The sequence below is a fragment of the Lolium rigidum genome, chromosome 1, assembly GCF_022539505.1.
Source record: "Lolium rigidum isolate FL_2022 chromosome 1, APGP_CSIRO_Lrig_0.1, whole genome shotgun sequence".
In the NCBI taxonomy this organism is placed as follows: domain Eukaryota; kingdom Viridiplantae; phylum Streptophyta; class Magnoliopsida; order Poales; family Poaceae; genus Lolium; species Lolium rigidum.
In genome coordinates this window covers 260,212,534-260,233,768 of record NC_061508.1, presented here as the reverse complement: position 1 = coordinate 260,233,768, position 21,235 = coordinate 260,212,534, and the positions used below count along the sequence as shown (strand labels likewise).

The 21,235-nt window shown below is 44.9% G+C and overlaps 3 protein-coding genes and 1 long non-coding RNA gene across 5 annotated transcripts; all 4 read right to left on the bottom strand.

Annotated features, from left to right (window-relative positions):
- Window positions 1–4,096: 4,096 nt before the first annotated feature.
- On the bottom strand, window positions 4,097–7,734 carry LOC124693073 (LEAF RUST 10 DISEASE-RESISTANCE LOCUS RECEPTOR-LIKE PROTEIN KINASE-like 2.4). Its single transcript, XM_047226528.1, has 2 exons — window positions 7,548–7,734; window positions 4,097–6,263 (listed from the first exon to the last, which is right to left on the bottom strand). Exons 1-2 carry the CDS (start codon window positions 7,556–7,558, stop codon window positions 4,253–4,255), a joined length of 2,022 nt encoding a protein of 673 aa, XP_047082484.1. The 5' UTR covers window positions 7,559–7,734; the 3' UTR covers window positions 4,097–4,252.
- A 235-nt stretch (window positions 7,735–7,969) lies between these two features.
- Window positions 7,970–12,425, bottom strand: LOC124693059 (wall-associated receptor kinase 5-like). Of its 2 annotated transcripts, XM_047226511.1 has the most exons (4): window positions 10,987–12,423; window positions 10,428–10,901; window positions 9,482–9,628; window positions 7,970–9,408 (listed from the first exon to the last, which is right to left on the bottom strand). In XM_047226511.1, exons 1-4 carry the CDS (start codon window positions 11,870–11,872, stop codon window positions 8,153–8,155), a joined length of 2,763 nt encoding a protein of 920 aa, XP_047082467.1. In that variant the 5' UTR covers window positions 11,873–12,423; the 3' UTR covers window positions 7,970–8,152. The 2 variants fall into 2 exon arrangements, with proteins under 2 accessions (XP_047082467.1, XP_047082475.1); XM_047226519.1 differs by lacking the exon at window positions 9,482–9,628 and having other exon boundaries at window positions 10,987–12,425.
- A 263-nt stretch (window positions 12,426–12,688) lies between these two features.
- LOC124693083 lies at window positions 12,689–13,300 on the bottom strand. The gene is made up of 3 exons (XR_006999854.1): window positions 13,156–13,300; window positions 12,857–12,914; window positions 12,689–12,745 (listed from the first exon to the last, which is right to left on the bottom strand). It is a non-coding gene; the product is annotated as an uncharacterized LOC124693083 (long non-coding RNA).
- Window positions 13,301–18,674: 5,374 nt separating this feature from the next.
- Window positions 18,675–21,014, bottom strand: LOC124683581 (pentatricopeptide repeat-containing protein At1g08070, chloroplastic-like). The gene has a single exon (XM_047218070.1). The coding sequence runs from the start codon at window positions 21,012–21,014 to the stop codon at window positions 19,107–19,109; it is 1,908 nt and encodes a 635-aa protein (XP_047074026.1). The 3' UTR covers window positions 18,675–19,106.
- Window positions 21,015–21,235: the final 221 nt, after the last annotated feature.

The window sequence follows — 21,235 nt, the reverse complement described above, 5'->3', positions numbered from 1 at the left end:
GGATTTGTCGATGAAGTCGAAACTGTCGACACTGTCAGAATCGCTGCTTATATTGGAGTCCGCAGACGACTCGAAGGACATGTCGCTGAAAATCTTGGCGAGTTTTTCACTTTCCCTGGTGCTGATGAAGCGTGGCGATGAAGTCTCCTCGTCGCCTGACTCGATTGATGATGTCGAGCTCGAAAAATCGGGATCGATCGCCGATAATCCCGACGAGATCGGAATTTCGAGACGATACGCTCCTTCTTTCTCGACGCGAAAGTGGAACCTTCCGAACGTCATCTCCATGTGCTCCTCCAGATACGCATATGCATCCAAACGGGAGGGCGGGTGAGGTACAAAATCGACTAGACCAGTTTCGATCTGTTTACCTCTGTCCATTGTGTTGCTCGAAGTTGATGAAGTTGACGATCTTGAACGTGCCATCGAGATCAGCTCCTTGACACCTCTAATTCCCACAGACGGCGCCAATTGACAAGGGATTAACTTATCAATGCCTACGTATTGTAGACTAGGGTTTAGTTGGAAGTAGAGGGCAAGTAGATCTCGAAGGTTTCAGCCGAAAAGTACTCGACGATTATGAAAACTAGGGTTGCATGAACAATGAATCGATCCCTTTCTTTGTCCCTCGACTCCCCCTTATATAGGAGGCGGAGCCAAGGGATTCGTAACATACAAGTTTACAGAGTCCGGGAGGGTTTCCAACCCGTCCCGCAAGATTACAAGTAGTATTCCTAATACAACTCTAGCTTTCCTTGATTACAACTTGGGCTTCCGTATCTTCTTATTCATCGAGTCGTGGGCCTTAAGCAAACCCCAGGTACCATCTTCGGCAGGCCCATTGGGGATGCCTATGTCAGCCGGGTTGGGATGATTCCATGGAAGGCAGTATCAGATTCTTTTAGCATATCGGCAGATAATCCCATTGCTTTCATCGTGCTTGCAAACAAGAGATTTAAACCACTTCATCCATCCATGAACACTTTGCTCATATTATATCCTCCGATCTGTGCTTCAAGAACTAGGGCAGCGTGGCCGGCCCTAGGAACGGCTATCGGGTGGTCTGCTTTGCTAAACAGGATGCTCTGGTCGGACCAATCGATATACTCGGGTACCTCTGCCATAGCTACCTCTGCGATCTTTATTTCTCGTGAAATTTTTTTGGCTTCTCTCTTCGAAAAGCTGGTCTTATGGATCATGTTTACTTGACCTCGAGATGCAGGGTAAACTTCGGTTGGTACGTAGATATCTTCGCCCGGTGTATACTGTTTCGGGTAGCTGTAGGTTACCGTTCTTTTTTCTGCCGAACAAGCTCTTGCTTCTGACTTGGCTCTTAACTCGTCACAGAACTGCTGGATGTCGATGAACTGCCGACAATCTCTGAGTAAATGAGTGGCCTTCTCGACGCCATCCTTTGGGTCGATATAAGAGTGCATATAACATGGTGCGTCGAGCTGTTCCGTAGCCGATAGATAAGGCGTTCGGAGACGGTTTTTGCTGGATTGCGTATTGCAGCAGCCCTTTTCGCACTGTCGAGGGCGTCTTGCGGCTCGTTCTTCTTCCTCATGGCGTAGATTCCTTCGCCTCTTTCTTTGCTCCTCTCTGCTACCAAAGCGACTTTTGCTTTCGCCGCTGTTTCTGTATGATCCTACTGAAGTTGCTAGTGTACCGATGATTTCCGGAGCCGAAGTCCTTAGGCTTGACGTGTTTGAACTGGGAAGTCGGAGAAATCCTTGGAGTCGATGATGAAGTGAACTCCTCCGAAGGTTGTATCCATATCGCCGCGTAATTCTGAAGAGATCGGATGCGAGGCCTCAACATACGTTGCGTATTCGAAGGATCCGCAGCGAACAGAGTTTCTTGGACTTGAAGGTGTTGGTGAAGTCAACACAAACGCTGCTGATGTGACCGGAACTGCCGATGACGTGCCTTGTGCCGGCAGGGTTCCCACAGACGGCGCCAATTGTCGAGGGTACTCCTCGGCAATGCCCACCTTGAGGGGCTTAGGGTTGACGGAATCCTGCAAGCTAACAGGAGACATCGGATACCAAACAAACGAGGAGAGAGATTTACCCAGGTTCGGGGCCCTCGACGAGGTAAAACCCTTACTTTCTGCTTGTCTGGTCTTGATTATTGAGAATATCAGGTTACAACGGGGTAGCTGAAGGCTTTGACTAAGAACTCGACGGGAAGCTAGATTTGTGTATGACCTAAGTCTTGACTTTACGGTGGTTAAGGCTAGATTGATCGTGTGTCCCTCGGCAGCCCCTCTCCTGGCCCTTATATTGGGAGCCGGGTCTCGAGAGATCTGTCCGGGTACGACTAGATTATAAAGGGTGCTATATCTAACTTTCATTGATTCTTCGTCTCCTTGCCTTGCCCTTCAAGAATCCTTCATGCGAACCGACATAGCGGCCCACCTTGGTTGGTGGATGATCTTCATGGGCCCCTGGTTGGCCTGTAGGAGGTAGCGCAATATTAGTTACCCGAAGGGTAATGCCCACATCAACCGGGAAGTATGAAATGGTGAGGAGATAATCCAATAAGAGAATTTTCATTAAAAAAACCATCTGGGGGCAGATAATGAAAAGCATGCTGGATTCGTTCAAGTATAAGTTCCAAAAACTTATTCCAGCCATAGAGGTAATCAGCCTTGGCAATGGGAGGAAGACCCCATTTTGGCAAGCCCCGTAGCTTGAGGGAAGCAAGCCCAATAACATAGCCCCGCTCATCTATGCCACATCCAAAAGGAACAATTGGAAGGTCTCACGAGTGATGTACGAAGGCCCATGGGTGGGGAAAATTTACTTGCACGTCCTTTTTACCTTAGACCACCTCTCCCAATTTGTTGAGCTTTGGTCCCTAATTGCCAATGTTCAACTACGCCAAGATATTGAGGATGACATCACGTGGAGACTCACAACGAATGGCCAATATTAAACCAAAATGACTTACGAGGTGCAATTCTTGGGATCAATTCACTCATCCATGAATAAATCGGTTTGAAACCATGGGCGTCTTCGAAAGTCAAGTTCTTCGCTTGGATTGCAAACCAAAATATGATTTAGATGGCGGACCGGTTTCACCACTCGTGCGGAATCCGTGGATCATCTCTTCATTCCTTGGTTTCACCACTCGTCTTTGGAACCTCATCAAGGATTGGTTGGGTATTCCGGCCATCAACACAAGGCTTTGGGTGGGTTTTGGCATCTCAGATTGGTGGAGCATGATGTCGGGAGGCTCTACTCCAAACGCAATGCTAGGGTCTTCCACGACAAGCAAGCTCCCACACATATAGTGTTCGATAAGATTAAGAAAGAGGCGCATCTTTGCATGCTAGCGGATGCGAAACATTTGGGCGAAATGATGCTAGAAGAGTAATTCGTGTAATAAAACTTGACGGTTTTGTAAAACACTATACTTAATTAATCGAATGGGGCAAAGCTTTTGTCCCCGTTTTAAAAAAAGTCCCTGCATTTGCAGCACCTAGTAAGCTTGAAGTGAGGAGGAAGAGTGTTGTTGACCCTGACGAAGCAATGCAGCAGCATGTTGTTGATTCTGAAGATGCAGTGCCGAATGTTGATTCTGAAGATGCAGTGCCGAATGTTGATTCTGAAGATGCAGTGCAGCAGCATGTTGCTGAAAGAGAAGCTGCACTGCAGCTAGCACTTGTAAACTCTAAAGTTGCAGAGCAGCAGACAATTGAACACTTTGAATATGCACCACCTGTCCAACTGCCAGATGATGATGACAATGAGTATATGAACTAGTACCTGAAGACGCACAGCTCAGGCGAGGACTGGCTAAGCAATTGAGAAAGCCTGCTAGAGAGATAAGGAGGAATGAGAGAGCCAAAAGACTTGGAACTACTCATTATCAAAGACATCGTTCTAATAGTAGGTGGACTTGCATCTTTAATGTCAAAGAATGGTTAAAGGAAAATTGAACTATGCAAAAGCTTATTTCCCTCGAATTTAATATTATTTGAGCGCATATATTTTTTGTTGTGGTTATTTGCGGATAGAAAAATGTAAATGGCCGTTGGGCTTGTCCTGTACACAATAATTTCAAGACTTGAGATGTGAATTCAGAGTAAGGGCACAACAAGAAATGCTAGTGCATACATCACCGAATGAAACCATTCACTTTAGTTTCAAAGAGTTCAGTAACCTGAACGAAGCATCCATCGATCAATGAGTTGTACAATTAACTGCATTATTCCTTCACAATGATACACAAAGCGTCTGCGTGTTCAAGGTCCATGTGGTGGTAGCTGAAGCTCTTCAGTGCTCTTCTCCAGCATCTCGACCACTCTGCTCATGGAAGGCCGACCCGAGGGGGAGATTTGCACACACCACAGCCCAACCACCACCATCTTCCTCACCAGCTCGGTAGCCTCGCTATCGATCTCACAGGCCCTTGTGCAGAACTGATCTAGACCTTCATACAAACACTGGGGGAAATACTTGCTGCTGTTGCTGGTCTCTGAACCAGGAACCTCGTCAGCGTCCATGCTTCTCCTAGCCCCAGACATCTCAAGGACCATCATGCCATAGCTGTAGACATCGGACTTGCTAGTGACTGCCCCTACTCCCCTCGAAAACACCTCGGGCGCGATGTACCCGATCGTTCCCCGGGCTCCAACGATGGACACTGCGATAGTGCTCTCTTTCTGGGAGCACAACTTGGCAAGTCCAAAATCGGAGATCTTAGGCCGGAAGTCCCGGTCCAGGAGGATATTGTGAGGCTTGATGTCGAAATGCACAATGTGCGCGTTGCAACCTCGGTGCAGATACTCGAAGCCTCTCGCGATGCCAACAGCAATGTCAAAAAGGGTCTCCCAGCCGAGCGAGTGCCCAGTGGCTTGCCCAAAACTGTACCTTTCGAGGGAGCCGTTAGGCATGAACTCGTAGATGAGGCCCCTTTTCGATCTCCCTTGCAAGCAGAATCCCAGCAGCGTGACGACGTTGACATGGGAGGTTTGGCTGATGCTGGCGACCTCGGTCATGAAATCCTCACCATCGACGTCTTTGTTGTCCTTGAGCATCTTCACAGCAATCTCATGGCCATCCGGGAGGCTGCCTTTGTAGACCACGCCATTTCCGCCTTGGCCGAGCCTGTGCGCGAAAGATTTCGTCATCTGTTTCACTTGCGAGTAGCTGTATCTCCTCGGATGTTGCCGCTGCAGGAAAGATTCAATCTTTGGCGTGTCCCTCTTCCAGGGCATGGGAGGAAGTGAGAAATACCGTTTCTTCTTGTAGCACAGGAGTGCTCCAAGAAAGAAGGACAGCAGCGCTAATGCGCTCAGGGTACCAACTAGTATGTATATCCTGGCGTTCTTCCTTCCAGAGGGAGTACCTGGCACAGAAGCTGGAGCTAGAGGTAGTAGTGGCGTCATGGACGGTGGCATGCTCGGGATGAAGCCCATGAATTCATAGCGCAGGTAGCAGCTGGGTCCATTGAGACGGACACCATCCATATCGGCGCAGCATCCAGCCAACCAGGCCGTGTGCGACGCCAAGCACCGGCTGCACTCCTCGGCCAGGAGGTCCCTCGAGCATTGCGCCAGCCCATACAGCGTCGTGTTTGCGGTGACCTCCTCGCTGTCGAAGGTAAACCGAACCCCCGAGGCCGCCGCCGCGGGGAGCATCCGAGAGGCCAACCTCTGCCGTGCCACACCCAGGCTCACCGGGTTGGAGAAGTTGTTGGGGTTGGGCACGTCAAACCGCTGCGCCGGCGACGTGTCTGCAGTGCCAAAGAAGGCGGTGTCGTTGTAGCGCACGAGGCAGTGCGAGTACCAGAGGACCATGTCCTTGTGGCCTGCACACCGGGTCCCGGCCAGCTCAGCTGCCGCGCCAGCAAGGCAGGCGGAGCAGTCGGACTGCTCGGCATCGGCGAAGCACATGGCAAGGCCATAAACCGTGTCCGCCATGTCGCCGTCAGCGGTGGCGAATGTGGCGTTCAGGAAGCTGGCGTCGGCAGGGGCCATGTTTTGGAGAGAGGCCTGGAGCTCGAGGAGGTTGGCTTCGAAGCCGGCGCTGCGATTTGAGGTGGCTGCAGCAGAGGTAGAGCAATCGGGGCAGGCATACCTGCCATTGGCCTTTGTCCCACATATGTTGGGAAGCTGGGAGAACACCTGTGGGAGGAAGACGATTGCGACAACGATGACAGCGAGGAGGAGGAGGCGCCGGCGAGGCAAAGCCATGGGACTGCAACTGTAGAGGATGACATCCATGTCAGAGCTGATGAATCTTGCTTCAAGACTGTAATGCAGTACAGATTATCAATTCAAGGGTTTTTCAAAGAAAATATATTGACGTTAACTGTAGTAGCATGGAGCCAAGACGAAGTCTTCCCATTACACGAAGACTAGGACAGGCACCGGGAAGAAGAAATGCATGTTGCATTGTGGAAATGTGGAGCAAGCTGCACAGTGTGCTGATTGTGACGCCACACAAATCCAGCCTGTCTCTACAGCAGCATGGTCAGAAGAGACGGCTGACTAGCTAGCGGAAGTCATATCTGCTAGTACTATTCCACTACCAATCCCAATCTACACGGCATTTTATTAGTGTCCATCTTGATCCACTAATACTATATCTATAAAGTTGTCAAGAGAAAAAAAAAGAGCTGTATATATGGTGGTTCCAGCCCTTGTTCTGCAGATACCAAGTAAGAATGAAAGCTTAAATCCTAGGAGATTTTCGGTTCCATTCGTTTAAGTTCAGCAAACAGGTTCTGCAACTATACCTTGATGAAACATACTCTCAGTTTTGAGCTCTTCCATGATCAAATAAATGTGGCAAGATGCATAGAAGAAATAAAAATGAGAAAACCAACTTACTATTCAACAGAAGGTAAACAAATCAAAGATAAGATTATAGCACTCAATGACTACTTCTGATTCCACCCTTTTATATAACACCATTGATCTGGCAAAAGCATTGTTAAGCCATTTACATGTGCAAATCACACCTAAATCTACGTATTCCCAGAAATACCAGCAGGACTAAGATCTCCTCAAGGACGAATGCAGAAGGAGCAACACATACCAAAGCTAGATTTGATTTTTCATATGGAGATAAACCACTGCTGACAAGCCAGGACAAACGGATGCTAATTGAAGTTCCATTCTCATTGTACGTAACTAGCCTCGTTCATTGTGCTATTGTGAAAGGATTTCCATTCGCAGCCCATGACAACATGAACAAAAAAGGCCAAGGAATTTCAGACTTGATAAAGGACATTTCGTGTGATTCTATAGCCAGTAGGACGGGTAGTTTTCCACTATTGAGAGAAGACATGGAAAACAATAGATCAAATAAGACAAACAGTTAAAGTGAACGGCTACTTTACTTTGTAGGAGCGCAATTGTATCAACTTTTCATTGTTATTTTCATCATTATTTCCATTTTTTCTATAGTAGTGTAGACCAGTAGTTTCAGTGAAAGCAATGCCAATGCCAGTAGCATAATTTCAATTGGTATCAGGGCACAAAACTTAGCCCTCCCGATAAAATCTTGCCAACACAGGAACTAGAACTGTACCTGATCCGCATGAAATCTTTGCTCAAAGCATGAAGCCATGAAGCCCCAGGTTGAGTTTGTCTACACCTCTCCTGACAGGGATTAAAGTAAAGCAAGACCAGTGGAGAACCAGATGCCGCACAATGAACATGGTAATTTATTTTTCTCTGAATGATTTTCAGAGTGCTAAACTTGTCTGCTTCAACTGCGGAAGTCATCATCTTTGTTCCACATATCTATAAAGTTCTTTACCTGAAAGCGGAGAAAGTTAAAAAAAATTACTGATCAAACAGAAGAGCAACATATTATGGGAGGATCAAGAAACAACAGTTGTAGTTCAACGACAATTTAAAGAACATAAGGAATGAATAATCACGATGCTGGAGGTATGACTATGAATATTATAAATTAGCATTTTTGTACTTAGCTGTAGGAACTTCTCATCCAAAGACCCTAGTCTCATTAACACCATACACATGCCAGTGATTCACTCCACATCTCAAAGTAATAAAATTCAGGTTACATACATAAACGGGCATAATTCCAACCTTGGAAAGTTACACAATCATTATGCCCTAAATTATCTAGCCATAAATTGACCTATTACGTGATCTCAACAGACTCGTCTAACGTGGTAAGCTAGCAGATGACATGAACTCTCCCTCCAAGCTATAACATCGTTGGCTGTCTCCTGAACGCATGTCAACTCTCTCTCCCAATTCCGCTGCAGAAGATTGGCGAGTAGTTCTAGCTCTTCTTCGAGTTAGTGGAATTTGTTGCATCTTCTCTTCATTACTTGGATCAGCTTGACATGAGTTCACCCGTTTTGTTAGCAGATTTTGCAATTCCATCTCCACCTGTTTCATGGTGGGTCTTTCTTCACCATGCAGTCTTAAACAAAGCTCTGCAAGAGAGGAAACACCGTTGATCTCTTCCTCAGTTGCCTCCTCAAGGACCTGAGAATCAACAATACTTGTGATTCTCCCCTCCTTGAGCTCCTGGAGAAAATAATTTGACAAGTTCTGGATTGTGCCTGATTCACTTGTAAAAACGGGCTTCAGCCTAAGAAGCAACTCCACTAGTACCACACCAAAACTGTACACATCGCTCTTCTCGTTTAGCTGTCTAGTGTGGAAATACTCTGGATCTAAGTATCCAAATGTACCCTGCACATTCGTGACAATGTGTGTTTGATGAATAGGAACCAATCTTGATGCGCCAAAATCTGAAACTTTAGCTGTGTAGTTCACATCCAAGAGTATATTTGAGGACTTCACATCCCGATGGAAGATAGATATTGAAGCTGAAGAGTGGAGATAAGACAGAGCACCAGCTGTTTCCAAGGCAATCCTTAAATAATCACCCCAAGACAAAGAAACACCATTATTTGGATCTGCATGGAGAACTTCAGAAAGTGAGCCACTGGATACATAATCATACACCAGCAATGGAACCTCCGTTTCGAGACAACATCCAAAGAGCTTCACAATGTTTCTGTGATTTATCTGAGTGAGGACCGCGACCTCATTGATGAATTGACTGATCTCACACTCCTCTATGACCTTAGACTTTTTTATTGCAGCCACACGTTGATCTGATAACATGCCTTTGTAAACCAAGCCATGGCCCCCACGGCCAATGACACGTGTAGGATCAAAGCTGTTTGTTGCCTTCTCAAGCTCTTCTAATGAGAAAATCGTTGTTTTGTCATTTGCAGTCTCATCAGAGGACACCAACTTTTGTAGGAGAAGACCTTTGTTCTTCCGGAAATAATTCTTCCGTAGTTGCTTCTGAACATTCTTTTTCCACCTACGCGTGAGAAGTACTGCACTGAAGCTCAGAAGTAGAACACCAAAACCAGAGGACAACCCAATAATAATACCTGCAGACGTTAAGATCTTTAAGTTCTATGTTCTATCGTGTCTATCATAAATGTAACAACGATTTAGTATTACCTAAGAGTAGAGGCTGATTTAGCTTAGTACACTGCATTTTCAATGGATCATACTTAGTCTTGCTAGGACAACTAGTACACCTGAAGCTTCCTTTGGTATTATGGCAGAACCCTTTACATTTGTTCGGTTGAAGGCATTCATTAATATCTGAGAATAACAAAGTCTTGATAAGGTGCGTTGAAAAATATGAACTTCCACTGATTCGGATTTTTTAGGCCGCCGCCATGGTCTTCATATTAACACTTTGATATACATTTTAGAAAAATATATTGTTCAAATAGAAATAATTATACACAATGAAAATATATTTCATGACAATCTATAATATCAGTTAGATATTGTCCAAGTTGATAAATATTTTGTTTCGAATAGAAATAATTGTATGTTATGAAAATATATGTCACGACTACCTATAAGAGCAACTGATATTGTGCATGTTGGTAAAAAAATCTACTGTGCATTGATCATGAAACCTGAGTTTTTTTTGGATTGCACATTTTTTAGAACTTCTTATATCATGAGTCATAGGACTAACATGGACCAAAGTAAACCATCCAGTTAACGTAAAACAGCACATCAGCCAATTACGCGAAACATAAATGAATGATAAACATCTCTGTTTAAAATAGCCGGCTATAGCCTTTCCCGCATGATGCGTCTAACTGCTATAGCCCGGCTAAACGTGCCAAAGTCCTTCAATAGCCGGCTATAGCCGGGCTATAGCTGTTTTGGGAGGCCGCGGCTATAGCCTATAGCCGGCTATTTAAAACATTGATAAACATAGAAGTAATCACTGGCTAATAGTAACATGCAGTTACTGTAATAATACATGCCTTTAAATGCATAGGCAAAACTTTGTTTTAGAGAGTTATAAGAAATAGCTAGCAGTACAATTTTCTCCAGTGGAACGGGGTGTATCATTTGTGATCCTAGAGGTAGGGAGTACCTTGACAACCACTTTGGATGTATGGATTTCCTTGGAAGCCATCTGAGCATTTGCAACGGTAACCAGCATAGAACCTCTCATCAGCGCTTACTTCCACACACTTGCTGTTGATACTCACACAAGCATATCCCGACCTATTCCGTTGGGCCTCTGCGCAACTTAGATGAGCAGCAACCCATTTGACAGAGAGAAATAACCCCGATGCAGAAAAAAGACCGCTTCGTTCTGGTCCATCAGACATGGGATCCCCCAATCGTTGGTCCGCAACGGTGACATTAAAGGTCCCTTCATTAACATCCATGCCGATTATCTCCAAATCCTCATGCAACAAGAAAGCGGATGATGTTCTATTTGTGCAGTTGAAGTGAAACTCTTCCCTGGCAAAGCAGCCCTCTTCGAAGCCAAATGGGAATTGCACACTAATGTTACCACACCAACGGTTGCAATCAGCCCTGCTCAGAATCGGATTATACCCTAAATTGATCAGTAAAAGGTTAGCATGTACCAAACTACCAATGCCCAAAATGCTTCGCCACTCAATTAGGAAAAAAAATGTTACCTTTGTCATTGTTGGAGCAGCCATGTGGAATGTAGGGGTTGCCTGTATATCCATCGTTGCAGAAACAGTTGTAGCCACTTCTTGATGTCATGTAGGGGTCATCTGCAGCGTAGTTGTAGCCACACTCAGCATGGTCACTGATACAGGCAACACAGGCAGATTGATTCCCTATATCCCATGAGAGCTTTAAGCCATCAGTAGTTATGCTGATTTTATCCCACAACTGAGAGGTCTGGTTGGAGCCTGTGCTCGTGTTTTTTATGTTGTGGACAAGTTTGAACTTATGAGTGCTGGCATAGTTTTCCACTTGTACACGACAACATCCAAAGCCATCACAGTTGTGCATAGCTACCATCTCTGTGATTTCTGGATCTGGGCACACAGTTGCGCAGATCGACCGGATGGCGTTCTCTTCAACAGAGTACACCTCCAGGTCACAGCCGGTGATGTTTAGATCAACAGAATAAAGATGGAAGGACCTCCCAGGCGGTTTCAGAGACAAGTTGTAGACATTGACACCAGGTTTCATGGGGATCGTATGAGAGAAGGAGGTCCATATAAAGTTTGAGTTCCAAACAGGATCGCCAAAGTCAGTCACCTCGGTGATGCCGTCGCGCAAGAAGAGCCTGGGGGGCTGAGTGGCGTCGTTGCAGGTGAGGTTGAAGTCAGGCCCGCGGGAGCATCTGGACCCGATGCCAAAGGGATAGGTGAAGATCACAGTGCCGCAGCTCGTTGGGCAGCCATCAAGCGTGAAACCAAGACGTGATGGTTGCGCCCAGTTTCCCTTGGGAGTCTGCTGGCTTGTGACAACTAGGAATGACAGAGCTGTTAGCTTTCCTAGTGACCCGAGTACCAACACAGAGATAACCAATACCAAGATGCCCATGATCGATCGACGGTTCTACACTACAACCTTGCACTATAGAAGTTGAGGCCAGGCAGCAGTGCATGCCTTCTATTCTAGGTAACACTTAATTTCATGGCTGCCTCCCTAATGCATATATTTATGGCTAGAGAGACTTACAGTTGACCCGAAAAAAACTGGAACGGGACCTGAGTGGCTATGACGCGTATTTGATTCCATGTGAAAGGACATGGTCCTGTGGATGTGGCAGTGCTGCATTTGGTGCGATGTCAAGGAGATGACCTTGACCATGGTGTACTCGAGAAGACCATGAGTGTTGACCACGGTGCATTTGATGCAATGTGAAAGGAGATGACCATGACCGTCGTCGTGCCGCAGCGGAGGGCATCACAAAGTAAAAGATAATAATTCTGACAGCTGGAGAGAAGCTACAGATACAGAATCATGTAATGTAAAAGACTAACAGATAATGAATTTCTAAGGCCTTCTCCAATAGTAGTTTCTTAGCGCGGTATCATAAGCAAAAGTGCTGATAAGGCACCATAATTAATGATGGTACAGATGGTTGTTAAGGTTTCTTGGGGAAAAGTAGATTCATCACCTGTAGATGCCTGAGAGAGATTGCTTCGACACCTCTGAATCTCAGATTGCCTTGCTGCTGCATATTCATGATTACACTTGACGCGGTGTGGAAGTGAGATCGCAACTTCCACATTAAAATGCAATGCTACTTTTCTTGTTGGTCATGATGACTTAGGAGACCTCACAAGTCAGTCAACACATTCTGGTCCAGGTGATTTCAACCCATCAAAGGGAGCACTGAGAACCAGATGCAAGCTGGCTGAGCTCTGTAATATTGCATTTTGTGGTTTTTTGGGCTTCCAATGGTGTGTGCTGCAAAAAGGAAAAAAAAAGTTTACTAAATGCCTCTTTAGTTTGTAGGACATTTTGCATAGAACGGTCATGTTGTCATGATCCACGGAGACGTTGCAAGTCAATCGACACCTAGATAAATCACAGAACATATTTCGATGTGGATTTTGTGAGTTTCCAAACGTTCGATCTGCACCGGAAAGGAATTACCAACATCTAGTAAGAATTAATAGCAAACATACAGATAAAAATCAAGTACGGAGTGAGAGTAATAGTTCAGTTAGCTGACAGCAATTGAACTCCACCCCCAATTTTATATGTTGTTTGGTTAAGCTGCTGCAAGCCTGCAACTAAGTGCAGAACGTAGAAATTCTATGATAAACTACAGATACAGAACCAAGTACTGTAGAACAATAGCAGGAAACGAGCACCTGTACACCGTGCGGTGAGCTGAAGGATGCGGCGAGCTGCTGCGCACCTAGCGGTGTCATGGCGCTCTCGCTCGATCCTGTCTCTCGCGCCGTGGAGGTGGGCGGCGAATGAATGCTAGGTCTGCCAGGGCTGGACGGCGATGGAGGTGGCTAGACGGGCGCGGCGGTGAGGGCAGGGAGACGGCGGACGGAGGCGCCGGCCGCCGAGGCCATTTTGGGCCCCCCATCACTGTACTCTATCAGATAGTTCATTTTGGGCCGAGCGAATGATGACCATGGGCCGTTTAGCATTTTGTGATGCTCGGTCCATCTTGTCTGCAATCTACGCTCTCCAGTTCTCCTGGCCAGTCTCCCCAGCCTGGCAATTCCTATTCCCCGCTCAGTGCGGGAGCGATTCGCTCCCGCCTGAAGCGGCGGACAGGGTGGGCTGGCCCATTAGCATCTAGTCTGTCCGGTTTTTGTGGGTTTCTCCAGGTTTTTTTTTCAGCATTTGTTGGTTTCTTTTGTCGGTTTTTGCTGGTTTTTGTTGGTTTTGCTGATTTCAAAATTTGTTCAATTTTTTTGTTCTGATCTAAAAAATGTTCATATTATAAAATTGTTCTAATCTGGAATTTGTTCAAATTTGGAATTTGTTTAAATTTGGAATTTGTTCAAATTTGGAATTTGTTCAAATTTAAAATCTGTTGAAATTTGAATTTTGTTCGATTTTAATTTTTTTTATTTCAAATTGTTTGGTTTTTGAATTTTGTTGAGATTTCGAAATTTTGTTCAAATCCTAATTCGTTCAAATATGAAATTTGTTCAAATAAAAAATTTGTTCAAATTTGAATTTTGTTCGATTTAATTTTTTTGCTTTTAAATTTTTTCGGTTTTGAATTTGTTCAGTTTTCAGCTTTGTACATATTTTAAAATCTAAACTGAACGGAATAAAAAGAAAAGTTGAACTCACGAGGGGCAGATACACTGGAACTCACGACCGGTTCAGTACACGCGAAAGCAAATCGCTTAAACGGGCCGAGCCCATCTAAGCCGATCGTTCGAACAACCGTATGCGGAGGCGAGATACGCTCCGCTTAAAGCGAACAATAGGCGCTCCCAGTCAGCCTCGAGAGGATGAACATTTTATGTCAGTATATCCAATAATAGGGCACACACATCACAGTTGCTCCATACAGATCATAGTCATCACAGAATAATGCCTTCACCCAAGAAAAAGAAATCTGGCAACTTGCATGTAACAAAACTCATAAAACATATCATGCGTGTCAGGAAAACATACATACAACCAAAAAGAAAACAAACTGCTGTGCGCTATATAATCTAGCCCTGGAATTCTGTAAGATGATAATACCACCAGCACAAGATATGTGTGAAGTTTGGCGATTCAGCCAGGCATCATACAACTATGACAACCAAGCACTCACGCTTTCTAGAATCTAAGCTGCTACGTTTTCCGTCGTATAAACGATATATAAAAGTATCAAGATGTCCATGTGATAAACGTTCCGCAGATAATGCTGCCCATAGGATGAATGAAGCATCTTCCAAGGAGCATATCTACATATGATTGCTTTCTGCTACCAATCTATATCGTGCCGAACTTCGTCAAAAAATAAGCGCCCGGCTTGACCCGCAGAACACCACCACTCCACCAGGCAGAAGCTTTCACATGCTTTTTCATTTGATTGTGCAGAAAATCCACTTCACTAAACAGGAAGCAGCGGTTAGGCCCCTTTGTGGTTGCAGGATATTATTCAGGCTCTTGAAAAGTTGACTGAGCAACAGGAAAGGCATCCAGTTCTTTTCGAGAAACTGAAAGATATACATTGAGAATCACATGAAAACAATGATGGTAGCTTTTTTCCAAAAGGAAACATCGTACATGTTTATAAATGTAATAATTGCAGCATCTATACACTAGAACATGATTCTGGTGTCATGTGCACATCTAGAAAAAAAGGATTTGAAGCAGGCACAAGAACATGGTAGAACCGTGGACTGAATATATTACATAATGGTGCAGCACAACTATCACTCTATCAGAGTTCCTGTAGATTAGGATGAAATCAACTCAAGTTACAGTGAAATTAGCGCAGTAACAAAAACTAGATCATATTGCTTATCTTTATCAACGGAAGAGAAAATACTACTCAATGCTTGCTACTAATAGGAAGAGAAAATGTGACGAAGGAACTAACCTTATGTCCATGTTAGGATAGAACCCTAGCTAGCCAAATTACTTAAAAGATAACGATGTAGTCACTCAACGCCTTACAAATTTGACTGAAAAAGCGGACAAGAAAGAAAACACGAAAGATTAGTCCAAAACCCAAAATTGTAAAAAGTGGAGAATATGATGCCCACTTGCCGTTCAGATAAGTATCTTTATTGGCCTATAAAAGAGGAGAAGAAAACATCAGAGCTGCAACACAATTCTTACCCTTTCATCATTTCCTCATACCTTCAAGCAAGAAGCTACAGAGCAATGTCTCACACTCGTCTGTTCTATTTCCAAGCCCACCAAAACCATGCCAAATTTCAGGACAACGATGCTAGTGCGATGAAGAAAGAAGCAGCAACAGGAACAATACCTCGCCAAGCCAACCAAAAGTTTCAGGATAACCATGCCAATGTTATCAAGAAAGATGACATGGATAAGGATGTGGATACGGTGGCTTCTGACTTTATCAAGTGTAAGCACATGTCTTGGGGACTCCAGAAGAGCACAACCATGTATCCCACGTCTTAAGAGCACCAGCGTTTCTTAGTCATGGTATTAAGTAAGAGGTGCTGCTTGGAGGGGCCCTGGATATCCCCAAGTCATGTTACTATGGTCTTCTTATATGCGATATGAATAAGAGTGATGTGAATATGCTGTACTGTTATTTGCAACACAGATGTATGATCCTCCTTCTGTATGAATGTCAGGTTATTACAAATGATTATGTTCTACTTCTTTCTATTTGAAATACTATGTGAAAGCATCACATTCTTTGTATATTGGTCTTTCTATTAACCATGAATTTAAAAGGTTAAGCTAATAAAACTACGGACTTCCATGATGGACAATTCTTCACAAACTTCCCCAATAATGAAAACATTAAGATGCGCATCAACAATATCTCACATAAAAAAATTCAATAAAGTGTCGGAGTAATTGTACCAATTGTACCTAGTACTAGACTACAGAAACTTATAACATAGAGATAAAAAAAATGCTAATAAAATAAATTTGACAAACACACTGCAGAAAATCAAAGCTAATATCGGCAGTGGGTCCTGACTAAAAGAAACCATTAATTGAACCACTAAGAGATTCTTGACGGTTCCTGCTAATTCGTATCAACATTGATCGCTATAGAACACCGATGTATGGTATTCTTATGTATGAAAGTCAGGTTATTACAATGATTCAGTTCAACTTCTTTCTGTTCGATATACAATATTACTATGTGAAAGCTCATATCGGTTGTGAGTTCTGACTTAAAGCATTGATGTAATTAAACATTAGAGTCTAGACCTAGTCATATCAGTTTCCTGCTAATTTACATCAACATTTATCACTACAGTAATATATATCATCATTCTAAGCACCAGAGATGTGGTGCGGTAGCTCCATGGTTTGTGAACACACGAAAAGGAGGTAATGGGAACTAATCCCTCCATCCCGTAATATAAGATGTTATTACAACCAAGGAGTTAGTACGTTGTAGTGACATCTTATATTATGGGACAGAGGGAGTACTACACAATTTTCATTGCACTGTTGCTCAAATTTGTGCTCACTTGATTTAATTTCGATTGTATTTCAAAGGAAATGGCTCTGCATAGCTGCAAAAGCACTAGGAAAACTGAAGAGAAAAACAAAGGAGAAATGATAACTCCGCGTTACAATTAACACCATGTAGCAACTCATGACCAATATTATTAAATAGCAGCTAGCTAGTGTGCAAAAGCAGGTGTTCACCATAATCTCGCCCAGAAAGGGGGGGCTGATCAGAGTGAGGTGATGCCCCCATAGGACGCATTGGATTTTCATTGCCAGCCAGACCAGGAGTGGGGTTCCTACCGTTCAAGATATGCACAGGGACAGACCAGGATCTTCCTGGGCCACCAATGTCAGCAAATCTTTTAAAAACCAAACTATGTGGGACCAGCAGAATTTTGTTGATAAAAAATCTAACAAGGGCCCTAGACTTCTTAACACCAGGACGATGCCAAATTAACAATTTCCTGAAACAAGATACAGCCTTAATGCCATAATGTTCAGTTTCTTAATCAAGAGGAAAAACTAGAAACAAAACCCAGGGTTCCTTCTCAAAAACCGACACTCATATTTGGCCCTTCATCGATCATCGTGCCTGACTAAACTGAACATAGAATAATGCTCTCCTAGTACACGTGGGATAATATAAGAAAGATAATTGCTGATAACAGCAGTAGGGAAACCAAGCAGGCCAGCCACAAAAGGATAGATCTCCCAATCCAAAATATGAGAGCCCAGGTAATATGTCTGTTGCTAGCCGAAGTAGTACACTAGTAGCTCTGAAATGATAGGGGACTGGAGAATTCACCAGGACCAATGTGACATGAGAGGGAGGAGGATCTCCAACCACACCATGTTCCTCCCCAGCCGGTTGTCAGGTCCCCACTCAATGTACATCGGCCCTGGCAGGAACCAGTTGAACTTCGAAATCCGGATATTTAGCCTGTCTCAGAATCATATATATGCACAAATAACTCTCGAGACTTAATATGCATGCAAGAAAGGTCGCCAGAAAATTAGTTCCCCGAATATAAAGCCCATGCAATTGAGAACTCGGGTCAACCGTTGAGACAGAAAAGATAAGACTTCAAAAATTCAAATGAGAGCTTGTCGTTGCATGAAAATCTCTAGAATGTGAAGAACTCTGGGGTGCCGTTGAAGATGAGACCACAGGTGCTGGAGAAGCCTATGCCTTGGACCTTGATGCAGGCAGCTAATCTGAATGTTTGTTTTATCAACATGAAAACCACATTTCGCCAATTCACCAGAAGACCCGAGATCATGAATAGCACTTTTAGGTAAAACCTCCATATTAGTACGAATAACCATAGGACCTTGGACATGAGACTTCGGAGATACATCACTTTTGAAACCTTTGAAGGAGATAACCAACCACCTTCAGGAGCATCAAAATGAGAAAAGATTGGTACCAGTGGATCACCACGAAAGAGATGAAACTGACATAGAAAATCTGGAAAAATTATATCCCAAAGATCATAAACAAAGTGGCTCACTTTACCTGAGGCAACAGAGAACCGAAATCTCTTGTCACAAAGCTTAAGAACTTGAAAACCCCCAAAAAATCACCACCAAGACAGCATTGAGTGCTAGATCCACCTATGCCACCGAGAGAAAGAATGATGAACGGGATAAGCCCACCAGAAAGAACGCCTTGGATAAAGAAGAGGGCATGAAGTGAACTGTGGAACCAAAACGTCGACGCACCTCGCTCGCAAGGGCGAACCACGGCGACAAATCCCAACAGAGGAGGCCCTCCATCATGAACTAAAGGAGGATTCAACACCATTGAGGATTGACGGACGAAGTACGATGGGGATGGAGAGAGGAGAGCCGTTTTGCACCTCATACTCGATGGTTTTTGTCTACACCACTCCTGACAGGGATTCAAGTAAACCAAGACCAGTGGAGAACCAGATATCCCACATTCAACATGGTAATTTATTTTTCTGAATGATTTTACATGCATGAGAGGCTCCATATCAAATTCATCACCTTTGCATTTTTTAGCTTCCAGCTCGCCTAGTCAGAATCTTAGTTTGTATGGTAGAACAGCATTGCAGTAAACTGTTTTGGACAGGACTATCTTCTGTCATACAACTAGAAGAGTACAAGACTGGCACTACGGCCACATGCTGCCAAATTCAACTAGTTTAGTCATCATGGGTCACCAGTAATCTTTACAAGAGCATTCACCATTTGCAAAATGATGGTAGCGGTTAACATCTCTTATGATGATTTCACGCTGCACAATCTGCGAAATCAGCTTGATGACAGCATGACAGTCCTCACAAACTCGAAGATTCTTAGTCACAAGAAGCTTTGTCCCAGGAGGCGTACTAATAAGCCCAAATGCAATGGCCAGTCTCTCGCTATGGCCCCTCACCATGTTCCTCTTTTCATCATCTCCCACATCGTGGAAAACTGGCATGGTGTCAGGCACATATCCAGCATCGCTCATGAGACCTTCCAATCTCTCCAATTCTACATAAATTTCATCTGATCGAGGATGAGATGCATCACCAACAAGAAATCCATGTGTTTTCCCTTTCAACTCAATCCAACTGCAAGCAACGATCTTTTTCAGGCCTCGGTTGGTCATTAGCTTCCTAACCATTGCAGCCTTTTCCCATTTCCCAGACTGAGCATAGATATTTGATAGAAGCACGTAATTACCAGCATCTTCAGGCTCAAGCTCAATCAACTTCTGCAGGGCTAGTTCACCTAGTTCAACATTCTTGTGAATCTTACAACCATTGAGAAGTGCACCCCATATCCCTGAATCTGGTTCCATAGACATGCCCTTTATGAGATCATACGCTTCTTCAAACCTACCAGCATGGCCAAGAACATCCACAAGGCAAGTGAAATGCTGCACTGTCGGTTTGATGGAGTACACATCCACCATCAAACTAAAAAAATATTTTGCTTCTTTTACCATACCTCCATGGTTGCAGGCTGATAAAACCCCAACAAAAGTGATGTTGTCAGGAGTCACTAGAGCCTCGACCCTCATTTTGTTAAAAAGTTTGAGCGCTTCGTCAGCATGGCCATGCATCCCGTATCCACATATCATGGCATTCCAGGAAACAAGTTCCCTCTTCGTGAGTTGATCAAAGAGAACGCGGGCCACCTGAACCCACCCGCTCTTGGCATACATATCCACAAGGGAAGTCTTCAGCTTATCCTGCTGCCCAAAGCCCCTCCTCCAACCAAACCCATGCAGCTCTCTCCCTCTAGGTAGAGCAGCCGCATCAGCTGCTGCTGATATTGTACTCACCAGAGTGGCAATCGTCGGCCTTACACCATTTGTAGCCATGTCGCGGCACAATAAAAGCGCCTCCATGGGCCGCCCATTCTGCCCATAAGCAGCAATCATGGAATTCCACACCACAGCATCTCTCATCGCAATCCCATCAAACACGGCTCGAGCATCGTCCACGCACCCACACTTGGCATACATGTCCACAAGACCGGCACAAACAAATACATCCTCGCCCCACCGCGTGCCCGAGACACGCTCGTGCACCTCCCTCCCGGTTTTCAGGTCGAGGAGTGCGGCGCACGCCTTGAGCACCAGCGGGTACGTGAAGTTATCTGGCTCCACACCATGCTCTGCCATCCCGCGGTAAAGCTGCACTGCAGCCTCTCGGGGCCCCTCTCGTGCATAGGCCCTGATCAGCACGTTCCAGAGGAACACATTCCGCTTGGGCATTCCGTCGAACAGGCGGCGCGCGTGCTCGACATGGCCACGGGCTGCGTACAGATCAACCAGCTTGGTGGCTAAGACAGTGTCGGAGCCGAGGCCCGAGACGAGTAGCCTTCCGTGGAGCTGCCTGCCGGTGCGCAGGGAACCAGCGGCGACGCAGGATTGGAGGATAGAGGCGTATTGGTTGTAGGAATGAGGAGAAGAAGCGAGGTGCGAGTTGGAGCTTGGAGGTGGTGATGCTGTAATGGTGGTGGCGGGTGCGACAGCTGTAGCTCTGCCGAGGGAAGAGGAGAGAAGACGACGGAGACGGCGACGCCGGCGGTGTGACGGCACGTTTCTTGATTTTGAAAGGATGGAGGGAAGCATCGCCTGACCGCGGAGGCGGAGGCCCGGTGCGATTAGGAAGTGTCACGCTGAGCGTCCCCGGGGGATTAGATTTCTAATCTCCCGGTAGACAGCTGTTGGATTAGCTTGATTGGACCGTCTAGATCATGACACGTGTCACAGTATACCTCAGTCCCACTTTTGCTACCGTAATGTACCAAAGTAGCAAAAAACGGTTCGTTTGTAGCAAAATCAACACAATT